The sequence below is a fragment of the Anolis sagrei genome, chromosome 5, assembly GCF_037176765.1.
Source record: "Anolis sagrei isolate rAnoSag1 chromosome 5, rAnoSag1.mat, whole genome shotgun sequence".
In the NCBI taxonomy this organism is placed as follows: Eukaryota; Metazoa; Chordata; class Lepidosauria; order Squamata; family Dactyloidae; genus Anolis; species Anolis sagrei.
Genome location: NC_090025.1, coordinates 199110254 through 199127885, shown reverse-complemented (window position 1 = coordinate 199127885; position 17632 = coordinate 199110254). Strand labels below are relative to the sequence as shown.

The window sequence follows — 17632 nt, the reverse complement described above, 5'->3', positions numbered from 1 at the left end:
GACCCTCTCTCCCATTTGAGGCGAGGGGGTGTGCTTGGGAGGGAGGGGCCCGTTTTCCCCGGTCTCACCTGGTGGATCTCCTGCCAGCCGTTCTCGTCCACGCAGCCCACCCGAGCGTAGTCGTGCAGCAGCAGCTCGCAGCAGTAGGGGTCCCCGCCCACCATGGCGCTGTGGTAGAGCGGGGTCAGCCCCCGGCTGTCCTTGTAGTCCGTGGAGGCCCCCAGGTCCAGCAGTGTCTGCAACACACAACCCAAGGGGGGAAACAGGGGGCCCCAGTCAGCACCAGCAGGGACCGTGAGGTCAAGGGAGATTGCAGCCACTTCCTTGACCACAAGGGGTCAGGGACTCACAGATTCAGAGGCAGAGAAGGCCATCCAGGCTAACTCCATTCTGCCAGGCAGGAGGACACTATCTAAGCCCAACAGATAGCCATCCATCCATCCATCCATCCTTCAATAATAATAATAATAATAATAATAATAATAATAATAATAATAGAATCCTAGAGTTGGAAGAGACCCCCTCAAAGGCCATCCAGTCCAACCCTATTCTACAAGAACCAACAGTTAGCCACCCAGCCAATAATAATAATAACAACCATCATCATCATCATCGAATCCTAGAGTTTGAAGAGACCCTCAAGGGCCATCCAGTCCAACCCTCTTCTGCCAGGCAGGAAGACACTATCTAAGCCCTCTTGACATGGCTGTATGGCCATGGTCTCGAGGCATTCTCTCCTGACGTTTCGCCTGCATCTATGGCAAGCATCCTCAGAGGTAGTGAGGTCTGTTGGAACTAGGAAAAAGGGTTTATCTATCTGTGGAATGACCAGGGTGGGACAAAAGACTTTTGTCTGCTGGGGCTAGCTGTGAATGTTTCAGCTGATCACCTTGATTAGCATTCAATGGCTTGGAAGTACCTGGGGGGAATCTTTTGTTGAGAGTTATTTTATGTGCCTGCTTGGAGTTTCCCCTCTGTTGTTTTGCTGTTGTAATTTTTGAGTTTTTTTAATACTGGTAGCCAGATTTTGTTCATTTTCATGGTCTCTTCCTTTCTGTTGACATTGTCCATATTATTATTATTATTATTATTATTATTATTATTATTATTATATCTGAGCATTTCATTTCTTTTCCATCTAAGTAGAGGTCTCTATATTTCTCCCTGTTGAAGTCCATTTTGTGGCAGGGACACCATTCTGGGGATTGCATTCAACAGAAGTATCCAAGATGCTGGGACTATCTTGGGAAGTGTGCAATAATACGCCGACCCTGCAGAGTTGACCGTCAAGGACAACAAGTTAAACATGAGCCAACAATGTGATGTGGCGGCAAAAAAAGCCAATGGGATTTTGGCCTGCATCAATAGGAGCCTAGTGTCTAGATCTAGGGAAGTCATGCTACCCATGCTCTATTCTGCTTTGGTTAGACCACACCTGGAATACTGTGTCCAATTCTGGGCACCACAATTCAAGAGAGATATTGACAAGCTGGAATGTGTCCAGAGGAGGGCGACTCAAATGATCAAGGGTCTGGAGAACAAGCCCTATGAGGAGCGGCTTGGGGAGCTGGGCATGTTTAGCCTGAAGAAGAGAAGGCTGAGAGTTGATATGATAGCCATGTATAAATATGTGAGAGGAAGTCATAGGGAGGAGGGAGCAAGCTTGTTTTCTGCTTCCTTCGAGACTAGGACGCAATGGAACAATGGCTTCAAACTACAAGAGAGGAGATTCCATCTGAACATTAGGAAGAACTTCCTGACTGTGAGAGCTGTTCAGCAGTGGAACTCTCTGCCCCGGAGTGTGGTGGAGGCTCCTTCTTTGGAAGCTTTGAAACAGAGACTGGATGGCCATCTGTCAGGGGTGATTTGAATGCAATATTCCTGCTTCTTGGCAGAATGGGGGTGGACTGGATGGCCCATGAGGTCTCTTCCAACTCTTTGATTCTATGATTCTATAAGGCCTGAGTGCATTGTAGGATTTTGCACTAAATGCAGGGAAACTGTGACGCTTGTGGGAACGACCTTATTCCACTCCGCTTTCTGCATTCCGGCCTCAATCCTGGGAGAAATACCGAAATGATTCATTCCTCGCATGAAGAAGTGAAGTGACTGGAGATTTATTTCCCTGCGACGCCTGGTTTTATGGCTGCGATGCCGGAGATGGTTGTGCGGAGGGCGTGCGAGGCGGAGGGAAAGGGTCAACAGGAGCCAAATTGGATGGCGGGTTCTTTATAGTTGCGCGATATGAGAAAACACAACCTGTTTTATGCACTGCCGTAGCGCCAAGGTCTGCCATATGCGTGTGTGCGCAGGATCCCATGTCAGTAAACCTGGAAATACGATCGGTGCGCCTTCTCTTCTGTCCTCAAAGGCTTCGCTTAAATCAATACCGTATTTACTCCAATCAAATGCGCCTCTTTTTTGAAATCCAATGACCCAAACGTTACGGTGCTGAGAAATAGCAGAGAAACAGCTAGATCTGGCTGATTTTTAAAATCTTATTAACCTTTTCAAACCTTCTTTTTGTCCTTTCCGTCCTTTTCTCCCTTCGTTTTTCCCCTTTCTTCCTCTCTTCTTACCTTCCTTCTATCCGCCACCTTCTCCTCTCTTCTCATCCTCCTTTTTTGCTTTTCCTTTCTTGTCCCTTTCTGTCTCCTTTCCTTCCTTTTCTCTTTCCCTTTCTTTTCTTTCTTCCCATCTATTCCTCCCTCTTTCCTTCTCTTTCTTCCTCTTCTCATCCTTTCCTTTCCTTCCTTCCCTCTTTCCCTTTCTTTCTTTCCATCTATTCCTTCTTCTCTTTCTTTCTCTTTCCTTCCTTCCCATTTCCCTTTCTTTCTTCCCATCTATTCCTCCCTCTCTTCTTGTCTTGCTTCCTCTTTTCTTCCTTTCCTTCCTTTTCTCTTTCCCTTTCTTTCCTTTCTTCCCACCTATTCCTCCCTCTCTCCTTCTCTTCCTTCCTCTTCCTTCCTTCCTTAGAATATGAGTTTTAGACCTTTTCTATTTAGAATGGTTTTCATGTGGTCATTCTCCATTGCTGACTCTCTCTCTGCCTTTTCTTCCTTCTAGTGAAGCCGCATTTTGCCTCTTTCCAGGCAAAATATAACTGCGTGGATATTTTTGACTTTTGACCCTTTTACCTTCCTGAGAATATGTTTTAGTGAGCTAGTTTGCTCCAAGACCTTTTCTATTTAGAATGGTTTTCATGTGGTCATTCTCCATTGCTGACTCTCTCTCTGCCTTTTCTTCCTTCTAGTGAAGCCGCATTTTGCCTCTTTCCAGGCAAAATGTAACTGCGTGGATATTTTTGACTTTTGACCCTTTTACCTTCCTTAGAATATGGTTTAGTGAGCTAGTTTGCTCCAAGACCTTTTCTATTTAGAATAGATTTCATGTGGTCATTCTCCATTGCTGGCTCTCTCTCTGCCTTTTCTTCCTTCTAGTGAAGCCGCATTTTGCCTCTTTCCAGGCAAAACAGAACTGCGTGGACATTTTTGACTAGTTTGCTCCAAAACCTTTTCTATGTAGAATGGATTTCATGTGGTCATTCTCCATTGTTGGCTCTCTCTGTCTGTCTTTTCTTCTTGTGAAGCCGCATTTTGCCTCTTTCCAGGCAAAATGTAACTGCGTGGACATTTTTGACTTTTGACTCTTTTACCTTCCTTAAAATATGAGTTTTAGACCTTTTCTATTTAGAATGGTTTTCATGTGGTCATTCTCCATTGCTAGCTCTCTCTCTGCCTTTTCTTCCTTCTAGAGAAGCCGCATTTTGCCTCTCTCCAGGCAAAATGTAACTGCGTGGATATTTTTGACTTTTGACCCTTTTACCTTCCTTAGAATATGTTTTAGCGAGCTAGTTTGCTCCAAGACCTTTTCTATTTAGAATAGATTTCATGTGGTCATTCTCCATTGCTGGCTCTCTCTCTGCCTTTTCTTCCTTCTAGTGAAGCCGCATTTTGCCTCTTTCCAGGCAAAACAGAACTGCGTGGACATTTTTGACTAGTTTGCTCCAAAACCTTTTCTATGTAGAATGGATTTCATGTGGTCATTCTCCATTGTTGGCTCTCTCTCTCTGTCTTTTCTTCCTTCTAGTGAAGCCGCATTTTGCCTCTTTCCAGGCAAAATGTAACTGCGTGGACTTTTTTGACTTTTGACTCTTTTACCTTCCTTAAAATATGAGTTTTAGACCTTTTCTATTTAGAATGGTTTTCATGTGGTCATTCTCCATTGCTGGCTCTCTCTCTGCCTTTTCTTCCTTCTAGAGAAGCCGCATTTTGCCTCTCTCCAGGCAAAATGTAGCTGCATGGATATTTTTGACTTTTGACCCTTTTACCTTGCTTAGAATATCTGTTTTAGAGAGCTAGTTTGCTCCAAGACTTTTCTATTTAGAATGGATTTCATGTGGTCATTCTCCATTGTTCGCTCTCTCTCTGCCTTTTCCTCCTTCTAGTGAAGACGCATTTTGCCTCTCTCCAGGCAAAATTTAATTGCATGGGTATTTTTGACTTTTGACGCTTTTACCTTTCTTAGAATATGAGTTTTAGCGAGCTAGTTTGCTCCAAGATCTTTTCTATTTAGAATGGATTTCTGGTCATTCTCCAGTCTTGGCTCTCTCTCTGCCTGTTCTTCTAGAGAAGCCGCATTTTGCCTCTCTCCAGGTAAAATGTAACTGCGTGGACATTTTGGACTTTTGACCCTTTTACCTTCCTTAGAATATGAGTTTTAGACCTTTTCTATTTAGAATGGATTTCATGTGGCCATTCTCCATTGTTGGCTCTCTCTCTGCCTTTTCTTCCTTCTAGTGAAGGCGCATTTTGCCTCTCTCCAGGCAAATGTAATGCATGGATATTTTTTTACTTTTGACTCTTTTACCTTCCTTAGAATATGAGTTTTTGCGAGCTAGTTTGCTCCAAAACCTTTTCTATGTAGAATGGATTTCATGTGGTCATTCTCCATTGTTGGCTCTCTCTCTCTCTGCTTTTTCTTCCTTCTAGTGAAGCTGCATTTTGCCTCTTTCCAGGCAAAATGTAACTGCATGGACAGTTTTGACTTTTGACTCTTTTAGAATATGAGTTTTAGCGAGCTAGTTTGCTCCAAGACCTTTTCTATTTAGAATGGATTTCATTTTACTTCAATAAATATTTTGAACCTAAAGTTGTGACTCTTCAATCCTGGGCCATCCTGTTGAATGGAAGCTTATCCTGGCTCACCACACGTATGTTTCGACTGTGGATGAAGCCTTCTTCTAGAGCTCTGCTCTATTTATGGTGGAATCACCCCAAGTGAGGGTCCTTTTTGAGCTCTGATTCCCAACACTCACCATCAGGGCAGCGTGGTTCCGGCACCGGACGGCCTTGTGGAGCGCGGTGAGCCCCTCCCGCGTCCGGAAGTCCAGGTGTGCACCCCCGTTGCGCAGGGCCTTGACCACCTCCACCGAGTAGTCCAGCTGGACAGCCATGGTCAGCGGGCATTCTGTGGGGAAAGCAGAGGGCGCCAAATGAGAATTGTGTCCAGATACTAGCCCTTCGGGGGGGGGGGGAGACCCAAAGTCATATCTGTGGGTCACTGAGGAGACCTTTCCCCTGCTTGACATAGACCTCCCTTCCATTGACTCCACCAAAACCAGCCACAGAATACACAAAAGAGCAGCCCACCTTCCCACTGTCTCAACCTTATAAATGAAGTGGGCAAATACTGGTGATGACCATGATGTTGTTGTTTATTTCTTCTTACCCCCCCCCCCCCCGCCCCCGAGGGCATACAACCATAGAATGAACGCAGTTTGACACTACTTGGATTGCACGAGCTCAAGGCTACAAAATCCTGGGAGGTGTCATTTTCCAAGATCTTTCACCTTTCTCTGGTTGCATCTCAGGTGTGCTCCCTGAATTGCTACCATTATTTGGAGCTTGAAAACAGCTCGGCACCAGGTGCAGGAATTAATGAGCAAATAGATAGACGGGAGAGTAGTCAAAACAAAACAAAAGCCGAACAGTGGCTTTGTCATTCTGCCGGGCTCCGAGAGAAAAAGATAAAGAGATTCTAAAGTAAAGTAAAACCAATTTCTGAGGGCTTGGGATATAGCTAACGAGGAGATAAAAGTCTCAAGTACAGGATATGTAGTCAGATGAAGCATCGTTTGGAATCAAGTCAAGATCTCCTCCTTGTTTCATGGTTTTGATTCTTGGATTTTATGATTTTGTATTTTTGCCTTGGATTCATGTTTCCTAGTTTCTTGGATTTTATTAGCGACATTTTGACTTTGTTTTTGTGGACTTTGCTGGACTATTTTCCCTGGACTACATTGTTCCTGCTTATCTTCCTACCTAATTGGATTTACCTATTTCTTTAAAGTGTTTCTTTACTTTACTGCTTTTTAATTATCTTTAATAAATGGATTTTTCCCCTACTAAACGGTGTGGTATTTAAAGTCAGAGAGGTTTTCCTAATCTGCAGTGCAACATCCAGTACCCCTGGAAAGCACTTAGGCCCCTTCTACACTGCCATATAATCCGGATTATAAAATCCACATGAACAGCTTTGAACTGGGTTATATGCATCTACAGTTCCCTATAATCCAGTTCAAAGCGGATAACTTGGATTTTATATGGCAGTGTAGTTGGAGATCTACACTGCCCTATAATCCAGTTCAAAGTAGATAACTTGGATTTTATATGGCAGTGTAGATGGAGATCTACACTGCCCTATAATCCAGTTCAAAATAGATAATCTGGGATGAGCTCCTGGAATATAGGGTAGTGTAGAAGTGGCCTGGGAGTGGAAATAATGTGGTTTGATACCAGTTTAACTGCCATGGTTCAATTCATTTGGAATCCTGGAAGTTGTAGTTTCACAATGTCTGGGTCCTTCTCCGCAAAAGGGTACAGGAGCTTCGCCAAACTACAAATCCCAGAATTCCAGAGCACTGAATCATGGCAGCAGCATGGTTAGAATGGAGCAGCAGCACTTTTCAAAACCAAGGCCTTAAAGAACCCCATTTACCCCCAAGGCTGCAATGACTGTCCAAGTATATCTGCATCAAGAGGAGCCTAGTGTCTAGATCCAGGGAAGTCATGCTCCCCATGCTCTATTCCGCTTTGGTTAGACCACTTTACCTGGAATATTGTGTCCAATTCTGGGCACCACAATTGAAGAGAGATATTGACTTTAAGCTGGAATGTGTCCAGAGGAAGAGGGCGACTCAAATGATCCAGGGTCTGGAGAACAAGCCCTATGAGGAGCAGCTTAAAGAGCTGGGCATGTTTAGCCTGAAGAAGAGAAGGCTGAGATATGATAGACATGTATAAATATGTGAGAGGAAGCCACAGGGAGGAGGGAGCAAGCTTGTTTTCTGCTTCCCTGGAGACTAGGACGCAATGGAACAATGGCTTCAAACTACAAGAGAGGAGATTTCACCTGAACATCAGGAAGAAATTCCAGATTGTGAGAGCCATTCAGCAGTGGAACTCTCTGTCCTGGAGTGTGATGGAGGCTCCTTCTTTGGAGGCTTTAAACAGAGGCTGGATGGTCATCTGTCAGGGGTGATTTGAATGCAATATTCCTGCTTCTTGGCAGAATGGGTTTGGACTGGATGATGGCCCAGGAGGTCTCTTCCAACTCTTTGATTCTAGGATTCTATAACTTCCTGACTGTGAGAGCCGTTCAGCAGTGGAACTCTCTGCCCCGGAGTGTGGTGGAGGTTCCTTCTTTGGAAGCTTTGAAACAGAGGCTGGATGGCCATCTGTCAGGGGTGATTTGAATGCAATATTCCTGATTCTTGGCAGAATGGGGTTGGACTGGATGATGGCCCAGGAGGTCTCTTCCAACTCTTTGATTCTAGGATTCTATAACTTCCTGACTGTGAGAGCCGTTCAGCAGTGGAACTCTCTGCCCCGGAGTGTGGTGGAGGTTCCTTCTTTGGAAGCTTTGAAACAGAGGCTGGATGGCCATCTGTCAGGGGTGATTTGAATGCAATATTCCTGATTCTTGGCAGAATGGGGTTGGACTGGATGATGGCCCAGGAGGTCTCTTCCAACTCTTTGATTCTAGGATTCTATAACTTCCTGACTGTGAGAGCTGTTCAGCAGTGGAACTCTCTGCCCCGGAGTGTGGTGGAGGTTCCTTCTTTGGAAGCTTTGAAACAGAGGCTGGATGGCCATCTGTCAGGGGTGCTTTGAATGCAATATTCCTGCTTCTTGGCAGAATGGGTTTGGACTGGATGATGGCCCACGAGGTCTCTTCCAACTCTTTGATTCTAGGATTCTATAACTTCCTGACTGTGAGAGCCGTTCAGCAGTGGAACTCTCTGCCCCAGAGGGAGTGTGGTGGAGGCTCCTTCTTTGGAAGCTTTTAAGCAGAGGCTGGATGGCCATCTGTCAGGGGTGATTTGAATACAATATATTCCTGCTTCTTGGCAGAATGGGGTTGGACTGGATGAAGGCCCAGGAGGTCTCTTCCAACTCTTTGATTCTAGGATTCTATAACTTCCTGACTGTGAGCCGTTCAGCAGTGGAACTCTCTGCCCCGGAGTGTGGTGGAGGTTCCTTCTTTGGAAGCTTTTAAACAGAGGCTGGATGGCCATCTGTCAGGGGTGATTTGAATGCAATATTCCTGCTTCTTGGCAGAATGGGGTTGGACTGGATGATGGCCCAGGAGGTCTCTTCCAACTCTAGGATTCTATGATTCTATCTTTGGCTGGGATGATGGGTGTTGCGATCCAGCACACCTGGAAGGCACCTGCAGCCTGAGAAGCCACCTGTTTCCACACCAATGAGTTGCCTTTGAGAGACGAAACAGGCAAACCCGGAGCCCCCCCCCCCCCTTGTGTGCCGCCCACTCCTCTTTGCCAACTCGCGCCTGGCACCAGGCTTTGCCTCCGGATGCAGCAGCTCCTCGGATCGTTGCAATTAATTATTGTTTGAAGCAAAGGAGGAGAGAAGCAATGCGGAACGTGCCTGGCTGCCAGCGCAATTAAGAGGAGCAAACCCCTAATTTGCAGGATGCGCCGCGCCTTTTCATGTCCTTAAACTGCTAACGAAAGTTTAATGAAGAAGCCGTAATTGCTTGTGCGGCTCCCCAACTCCAAAGGTGCCGAATGCATTCGGCTCTCCAAAGCCAGACCCTTCCTCCCTTTGTAAGGTTTTGTCATTTGGGAGTTGTAGTTGCTGGGATTTATAGTTCACCTACAATCAAAGAGCATTCTGAACCCCACCAACGATGGAACTGAACCAAACTTGGCACACAGGACTCTCCTGACCAACAGAAAATACTGGAAGGGTTTGGTGGGCAGTGTCCTTTGGTTTTGGCATTGTAGTTCACCTACATCCAGAGGTCACTGTGGACCCAAACAATGATGGATCTGGACCAAACTCTACTCAATCTGCCCAAATGTGAACACTGGTGGAGTTTGGAGAAAATAGAATCTAGACATTTGGGAGTTGTAGTTGCTGGGATTTATAGTTCACCTACAATCAAAGAGCCTTCTGAACCCCACCAACAATGGAACTGAACCAAACTTGGCACACAGTTCTCCCCTGACCAACAGAAAATACTGGAAGGGTTTGGTGGGCATTGTCCTCTGGTTTTGGAGTTGTAGTTCACCTACATCCAGAGGTCATTATGGACTCAAACAAGGATGGATCTGGACCAAACTCTACTCAATATGCCCAAGTGTGAACACTGGTGGAGTTTGGGGAAAATAGAATCTAGACATTTGGGAGTTGTAGTTGCTGGGATTTATAGTTCACCTACAATCAAAGAGCATTCTGAACTCCACCAATGACGGAATTGAACCAAACTTGGCACACAGTTCTCCCCTGACCAACAGAAAATACTGGAAAGGTTTGATGGGCAGTGTCCTTTGGCTTTGGAGTTGTAGTTCACCCACATCCAGAGATCACTGTGGACTCAAACAATGATGGATCTGGACCAAACTCTACACGAATACTCAATGTGCCCAAATGTGAACACTGGTGGAGTTTGGAGAAAATAGAATCTAGACATTCAGGAGTTGTACTTGCTGGGATTTATAGTTCAACTACACTCACAGAGCATTCTGAACCCCACCAACGATAGAATTGGGCCAAACCCCCCACACAGAACCCCCATGTGGGCCACAGCAATGCTTGGCGGGGCGGCTAGTCTATATAAATAAAACTGTAATGTTCATTTGTGGGATTAACACAACACTGAAACAACTGGGGGAATTAACACCAAATTAGAACACAAGAAGACACCTATCAGGCCAACGAGTGACCATCACTCATAAAAACCACTGAAAAACACAGCAGAAGATACTTAAAAAGCCAAAAAAATTACATTACAACGCATGCACAAAACCACACACATATATGCAAACGCACATATATACACAGCGGAGCAGTTGCAATTCCTAGACGACACAGCTGGACTAGATCCCTTCCAGTCCGGCTTCCGTGCGGGGCACGGGACAGAGACTGTGCTGGTCTCATAGAATCAAAGAGTTGGAAGAGACCTCCTGGGCCATCCAGTCCAACCCCATTCTGCCAAGAAGCAGGAATATTGCATTCAAATCACCCCTGACAGATGGCCATCCAGCCTCTGCTTAAAAGCTTCCAAAGAAGGAGCCTCCACCACACTCCCTCTGGGGCAGAGAGTTCCACTGCTGAACGGCTCTCACAGTCAGGAAGTTCTTCCTCATGTTCAGATGGAATCTCCTCTCTTGTAGTTTGAAGCCATTGTTCCCTTGCGTCCTAGTCTCCAGGGAAGCAGAAAGGAAGCTTGCTCCCCCCTCCTCTCTGTGGCTTCCTCTCACATATTTATCCATGGCTATCATCATGTCTCCTCTCAGCCTTCTCTTCTTCAGGCTAAACATGCCCAGCTCCTTAAGCCGCTCCTCATAGGGCTTGTTCTCCAGACCCTTGATCATGTGAGTCGCTCTCCTCTGGACACATTCCAGCTTGTCAATATCTCTCTGGAATTGTGGTGCCCAGAATTGGACACAATATTCCAGGTGTGGTCTAACCAAAGCAGAATAGAGCATGGGGAGCATGACTTCCCTAGATGTAGACACTAGGCTCCTATTGATGCAGGCCAAAATCCCATTGGCTTTTTTTGCCGCCACGTCACATTCCTGGCTCATGTTTAACTTCCTGTCCACGAGGACTCCAAGATCTTTTTCACACGTACTGCTCTCGAGCCAGGCATTGTCCCCCATTCTGTATCTTTGCATTTCATTTTTTCTGCCATCACGGATCACCTTCGATGCCAGCTTGACCAGGGCGGGTCAGCGCTGCTTGTGTTATTCGATCTCACAGCAGCATTGGACACAGTCGACCACCATCTTTTGACCCACAGCTTTCAACTGGCTCTCCTCCTTTCTTCACAACCGTGGACAGCAAGTGGAGAGGGGAGGCCTGGTCTCTGAGAGGTCCCCCCCTCTCTCTCTCTCTCTTGTGGGGTTCTTCCTCAGGGGGCCATTCTCTCCCCTCTCTTGTTTAACATCTCTATGCGCCAACTTGCTCAGCTGGTTCGAGGTTTTGGGCTGGAGTGTGATCAGTATGCTGATGACACTCAGCTGGTGCTGAAGATGGAAGGCCGACCGGACTCTGGACCTGATTGTTTCCCTCAGTGTCTCAAGGCCGTGACTGGATGGCTGCGTGCCAGCAGGTTGAGGGTGAATCCAGCCAAGACGGAGATCCTCTGGCTGGGTCAACCGGGCAGTGGGGACGTCCAGCTGCCTACCCTGGATGGTGAGGCACTACGTCCGTCCTCGTTGGTCAAGAGTCTGGGAGTCCTTTGGGACTCTCTCTTTCTGACGATGGAGGCCCAGGTCTCTCTCCGCCATGAGCAGAACCTCCTTCTTTCTTTCACCTGCGGCAGGCTAGACGGCTGGCCCTTCCCTGTCCAGGGACGACCTGGCTACGGTGATCCAGGCTACGGTCATCTCAAGACTGGACTACCGTAACGCCCTCTACATTGGCCTTCCCCTGTCGGTGATTCGGAAGCTCAAGTTGGTACAAAACGCAGCTGCTCGGCTTCTTGCGGGAATTCCGATGAGATGCCACATCACCCCAATCTTACCAATTGAGCACCGGATCACTTTCAAAGGGATGGCACTCACCTTTAAGGCCTGGCATGGTCTGGGGCCGATGGACCTGAGGGACCGCCTCACCCCCTCCCAACCCCAGAGATCCCTCCGTTCTGAGGACCAAGATCTATTGGAAGTCCCCAGTGTCGAGACCTTGCGTCTAACAGCAACCAGGCGCAGAGCCTTCACAGCAGTGGCACCATCGCTCTGGAATACTCTGCCACATGAAGTCCGTACCTTGCAAGACTTACCAGCTTCCCGCAGGGCATGTCAGACATCTCTGTTTCGACAGGGCTTTGACTTTTAATATTGCTGTTTTTAAATTTATTGTCAAAGGCTTTCATGGCTGGAATCACTAGGTTCTTGTGGGTTTTTTCGGGCTATATGGCCATGTTCCAGAGGCATTTTCTCCTGACGTTTCGCCTGCATCTATGGCAAGCATCCTCAGAGGTAGTGAGGTCTGTTGGAATTAGGAAAAAGGGTTTATATATCTGTGGAATGGCTGGGGTGGGGCAAAGAGCTCTTCTCTGCTGGAGCTAGGTGTGAATGTTTCAACTGACCACCTTCATTAGCATTTGAAGGCCTGGCTGAGCCTGGGAAAATCTTTCATAGAATCATAGAATCAAAGAGTTGGAAGAGACCTCATGGGCCATCCAGTCCAACCCCCTGCCAAGAAGCAGGAATATTGCATTCAAATCACCCCTGACAGATGGCCATCCAGCCTCTGCTTAAAAGCTTCCAAAGAAGGAGCCTCCACCACACTCCGGGGCAGAGAGTTCCACTGCTGAACGGCTCTTACAGTCAGGAAGTTCTTCCTAATGTTCAGATGGAATCTCCTCTCTTGTAATTTGAAGCCATTGTTCCGTGTCCTAGTCTCCAAGGAAGCAGAAAACAAGCTTGCTCCCTCCTCCCTGTGGCTTCCTCTCACGTATTTATACATGGCTATCATCATATCTCCTCTCAGCCTTCTCTTCTTCAGGCTAAACATGCCTAGTTCCCCAAGCCGCTCCTCATAGGGCTTGTTCTCCAGACCCTTGATCATTTGAGTCGCCCTCCTCTGGACACATTCCATCTTGTCAATATCTCTCTTGAATTGTGGTGCCCAGAATTGGACACAATATTCCAGGTAAAGTGGTCTAACCAAAGCGGAATAGAGCATGGGGAGCATTACTTTTGTTGAGAAGTGTTAAGATGTGCCTGGTTGTTTCCTCTCTGTTGTTTTGCTGTTGTAATTTTAGAGTTTTTTAATACTGGTAGCCAGATTTTGTTCATTTTCATGGTCTCTTCCTTCAAATGCTAATGAAGGTGGTCAGTTGAAACATTCATACCTAGCTCCAGCAGACAAGAGTCCTTTGTCCCACTCTGGTCCTTCCACAGATATATAAACCCATTGTCCTAATTCCAACAAACCTCACTACCTCTGAGGATGCTTGCCATAGATGCAGGCGAAACGTCAGGAGAGAATGCCGCTAGAACATGTTTTTAAATTGTTTTTTAAATTGTGTTAGATTTTAGCCTGTTCTTGTAAGCTGCTCCGAGGCCCCAGGGGAGAGGCGGCATATAAGTTCGAATAATAAATAAACAAACAAATAAATAATAAAGAACTTTGTTAAATGTATTGTCGAAGGCTTTCATGGCAGGAATCACTGGCCATATAGCCCGAAAAAACCTACAAAAACTTTGTTAAACTTTCCAAGTTTCTAAAGACTATGTTTAGGAAAATCCTTAGGGCCTCTCAGCTGAGGCACCCCGGCGTCCTGCTGGGCACAAAGAGCATGTCCTGTTCAAAAGACAATTGCTATAGGCCCAGCGCGTGTCAGCACACTACAACTCCCAGGATTCCATAGCATTCCATAGCATTGAGCCATAGTCATTCAGGTTAGGCCAATCCGCATTCATTCTACGGTACTGTAGTTGCACCCTGAGAGTTGGAAGGGGCCCTCAAAGGCCATCTAGTCCAACCCACCCACAGAGCACTCCTGAAAGATGCCCATGCAAAGCCCATACATCCTTGGAGTCCGGCTCACCTCCGGTATCTGGGTCGTGGAAATTGGGGTCCAGGCCTTTGTCCAGCAACCGGCTGACTTTCTCCACATTCAGCGTCTGCACATACTCCATGAACTTCTTCAGATTCGCCTGCAGCCAATAACAATTAACACAAAAACAACAACAACAACATGTTAATAACCTCCGAACATAACGATCTCATGCATGGGCCCTTGAAAGCCAGGCTTGTAAGGATGCGATTCATGATTCCTTGCTTTGAAATTGCATTATATGGGTCTACACCAGGTGTGGGCAAACTTGGGCCCTCCAGGTGTTTTGGACTCCAACTCCCACAATTCCTAACAGCCTACCGGCTGTTAGGAATTGTGGGAGTTGGAGTCCAAAACACCTGGAGGGCCCAAGTTTGCCCATGCCTGGTCTACACTGACTATATAATGCAGTTCCAATCTGCATCATAAGTCAGTGTACACCTAGCTTGTCAAACCAGTGTGACACGCATTGGGGGGTCCATCTACATTGCAGATTTAAGGCAGTTTGGCACCACTTTAACGGCAGATGGACACAGACCGGACATTAGGAAGACAGAAAAACCATTTGCAGAATGGGAGTTGGCATTCATTCCTTACTGGACTTCAGTAAGTTGACCCCTATATGACATCTCCAAAAATGTGGGGCAACTTAGAACCACAGGAAGGTATGTATGTATGTATGTGTGTGTGTGTACATGTATGAGTATGTATGTAAGCCGCTCTGAGTCCCCTTCGAGGTGAGAGAGGGCAGGGTCTAAATGTTGTGTGTGTGTGTGTGTGTAAATAGAGGTTGGAAGAGATCCCCAAAGGTCATTCAGTCTGACCCCATTCCGCCAAACAGCAAGGCATCATTCGATCTCTCCTGACAGATGGCCATCCAGCCTCTGCTTAATAATAATAATAATAATAATAATAATAATAATAATAATAAATAGAATCTTAGAGTTGGAAGAGACCCCAAAGGTCATTCAGTCTGACTCCCTTTGCCAGGCAGCAAGGTGTCATTCAATCTCTCCCAACAGATGGCCATCCAGCCTCTACTTAATAATAATAATAATAATAACAACAACAACAACAACAGTTGGAATGTCATATGGTCTGACCACATTCTTCCAGGCAGGAAGGCACCATCCAAGCCTTCCCGACAGATGACCATTCACCCTCTGCTTGATAACAACAATAATGGACTCCTAGAGTTAGAAGAGGTCCCCAAAGGTCATCTAGTCCAACCCTTTTCTGACAGGCAGCTGAGCACCATTCAGGCCTTCCCAACAGATGACCATTCACCCCTTGCTTGATGACAGCAATAATAAAAATAATAGAATCCTAGAATTAGAAAAAAGCTCCCAAAGGCCATCTAGTCTGACCACATTCCACCAGGTAGCAAGGCACCATTCAAGCCTACCCAACTGATGGACATTCACCCTCTGCTTGATGACAATAATCAAAATAATAGAACCCTAGAGTTAGAAAGAAGCCCCCAAAGGCCATCTAGACCAACCCCTTTCTGATAGGCAGCAAGGCACTGTCTGATCTCTCCCAAGAGATGGCCCTCTAGCCTCTGCTTGAAAGCCTCTGGGGAAGGGTGAATGTGGCCTGCCACCTCCATCTCCGTGCCCACAAGTCTGGCATTTCTGCGTCTGTTTGCACACACCGTCTGCCCATAAAGGTTTTTTTTCTTCTGGCGCCGGAGGTAATAGACTTGAGTCTAGGAAACCTTCTGCTTCCCATTTCCCTCTCTCGCAGTTTGTCTCAAAGGTGCGACCAGATCCCTCTGCATTTCCTCGACTATTCTTAAGTACAGCTTGCTCATTTAGAGCAGGCGCCTTTCCACAGGGAGAAGAAAGGTGCAAAACGATCCTTAGGCAGAGAGAGAAAAGGGAGAGAGAGCAGGGAGCGCAGACCGAGAGACACCTGGCCCGACAGCCGGACATATGGAACCGACCCCCAAGTGAGCAGGAGCCAGGAATAGATGGCCTCTGAAGGTCCCACCCAACTCTAGAATTCCCAGACTATGGAAGACGCTGCCCATTTAGATGTTGGTCTCCTCTTTGCTTGAGGTTTTTAGACAGAGCTAGATGCCCATCTGTCAGGAGGGCTTGAACTGTGTCATCTGCCTGGCAGAATAGATGGCCTTTGAAGGTCCCATTCAACTCTAGAATTCCCAGACTATGGAAGACGCTGCCCATTTAGATGTTGGTCTCCTCTTTGCTTGGGGTTTTTAAACACAGCTGGATGTCCATCTGTCAGGAGGGCTTGAATTGTGTCATCTCCCTGACAGAACAATGGGCTTGGACTGGATGGCCTTTGAAGGTCCCATCCAAATCTAGAATTCTCAAGACTATGGAAGGTGCTGCCCATTTAGATGTTGGTCTCTCCTTTGCTTGACTCCTACTAGAGTATCTAATAGACTCTTACTAGAGTTAGAAGATGCCCCCAAAGGTCACCTTTCTGACAGGCAGCAAAGCACCATCCGTTTTTAAACAGAGCTGGATGTTCATCTGTTAGGAGGGCTTGAACTGTGTCATCTGCCTGGCAGAATAGATGGCCTTTGAAGGTCCCATCCAACTCTAGAATTCCCAGACTATGGAAGACGCTGCCCATTTAGATGTTGGTCTCCTCTTTGCTTGGGGTTTTTAAACACAGTTGGATGTCCATCTGTCAGGAGGGCTTGAATTGTGTCATCTCCCTGACAGAACAATGGGCTTGGACTGGATGGCCTTTGAAGGTCTCATCCAAATCTAGAATTCTCAGACTATGGAAGGCGCTGCCCATTTAGATGTTGGTCTCTCCTTTGCTTGACTCCTACTAGAGTATCTAATAGACTCTTACTAGAGTTAGAAGATGCCCCCAAAGGTCACCTAGTCCAACCCCTTTCTGACAAGCACCATCCGTTTTTAAACAGAACTGGATGTTCATCTGTCAGGAGGGCTTGGACTGTGTCATCTGCCTGGCAGAATAATGGGATTGGACTGGATGGCCTCTGAAGGTCCCATCCAACTCTAGAATTCCCAGACTATGGAAGGTGCTGCCCATTTAGATGTTGGTCCTCCCTTTGCTTGTGGTTTTAAGCAGAGCTGGATGTCCATCTGTCAGGAGGGCTTGAATTGTGTCATCTGCCTGGCAGAATAGATGGCCTCTGAAGGTCCCATTCAACTCTAGAATTCCCAGACTATGGAAGGCGCTGACCATTTAGATGTTGGTCTCCCCTTTGCTTGAGATTTTTAAACAGAGCTGGATGTCCATCTGTCAGGAGGGCTTGAATTGTGTCATCTGCCTGGCAGAACAATGGGCTTGGACTAGATGGCCTCTGAAGGTCCCATCCAACTCTAGAATTCTCAGACTATGGAAGGCACTGCCCATTTAGATATTGGTCTCCCCTTTGCTTGAGGTTTTTAAACAGAGCTGGATGTCCATCTGTCAGGAGGGCTTCAATTGTGTCATCTGCCTGGTAGAATAGATGGCCTCTGAAGGTCCCATCCAACTCTAGAATTCCCAGACTATGGAAGGCACTGCCCATTTAGATGTTGGT

The 17632-nt window shown here is 46.6% G+C and overlaps 1 protein-coding gene across 14 annotated transcripts in view; it reads right to left on the bottom strand.

The window, feature by feature from the left end:
- The window catches only part of SHANK3 (SH3 and multiple ankyrin repeat domains 3), a 407035-nt gene that overhangs the window by 205238 nt on the left and 184165 nt on the right, over positions 1–17632 (bottom strand). For all 14 annotated transcript variants that reach the window (XR_010910064.1, XM_067469407.1, XM_067469409.1 and 11 more), the window contains 3 exons: positions 14092–14200; positions 5318–5469; positions 69–236 (listed from right to left, as the gene is read on the bottom strand). Coding sequence is in view for 13 of the 14 variants with exons in the window: in XM_067469407.1 (XP_067325508.1) it covers positions 69–236; positions 5318–5469; positions 14092–14200 (429 nt within the window). In the remaining variant the exon portion in view is untranslated. The remainder of the gene's footprint in view (positions 1–68; positions 237–5317; positions 5470–14091; positions 14201–17632) is intronic.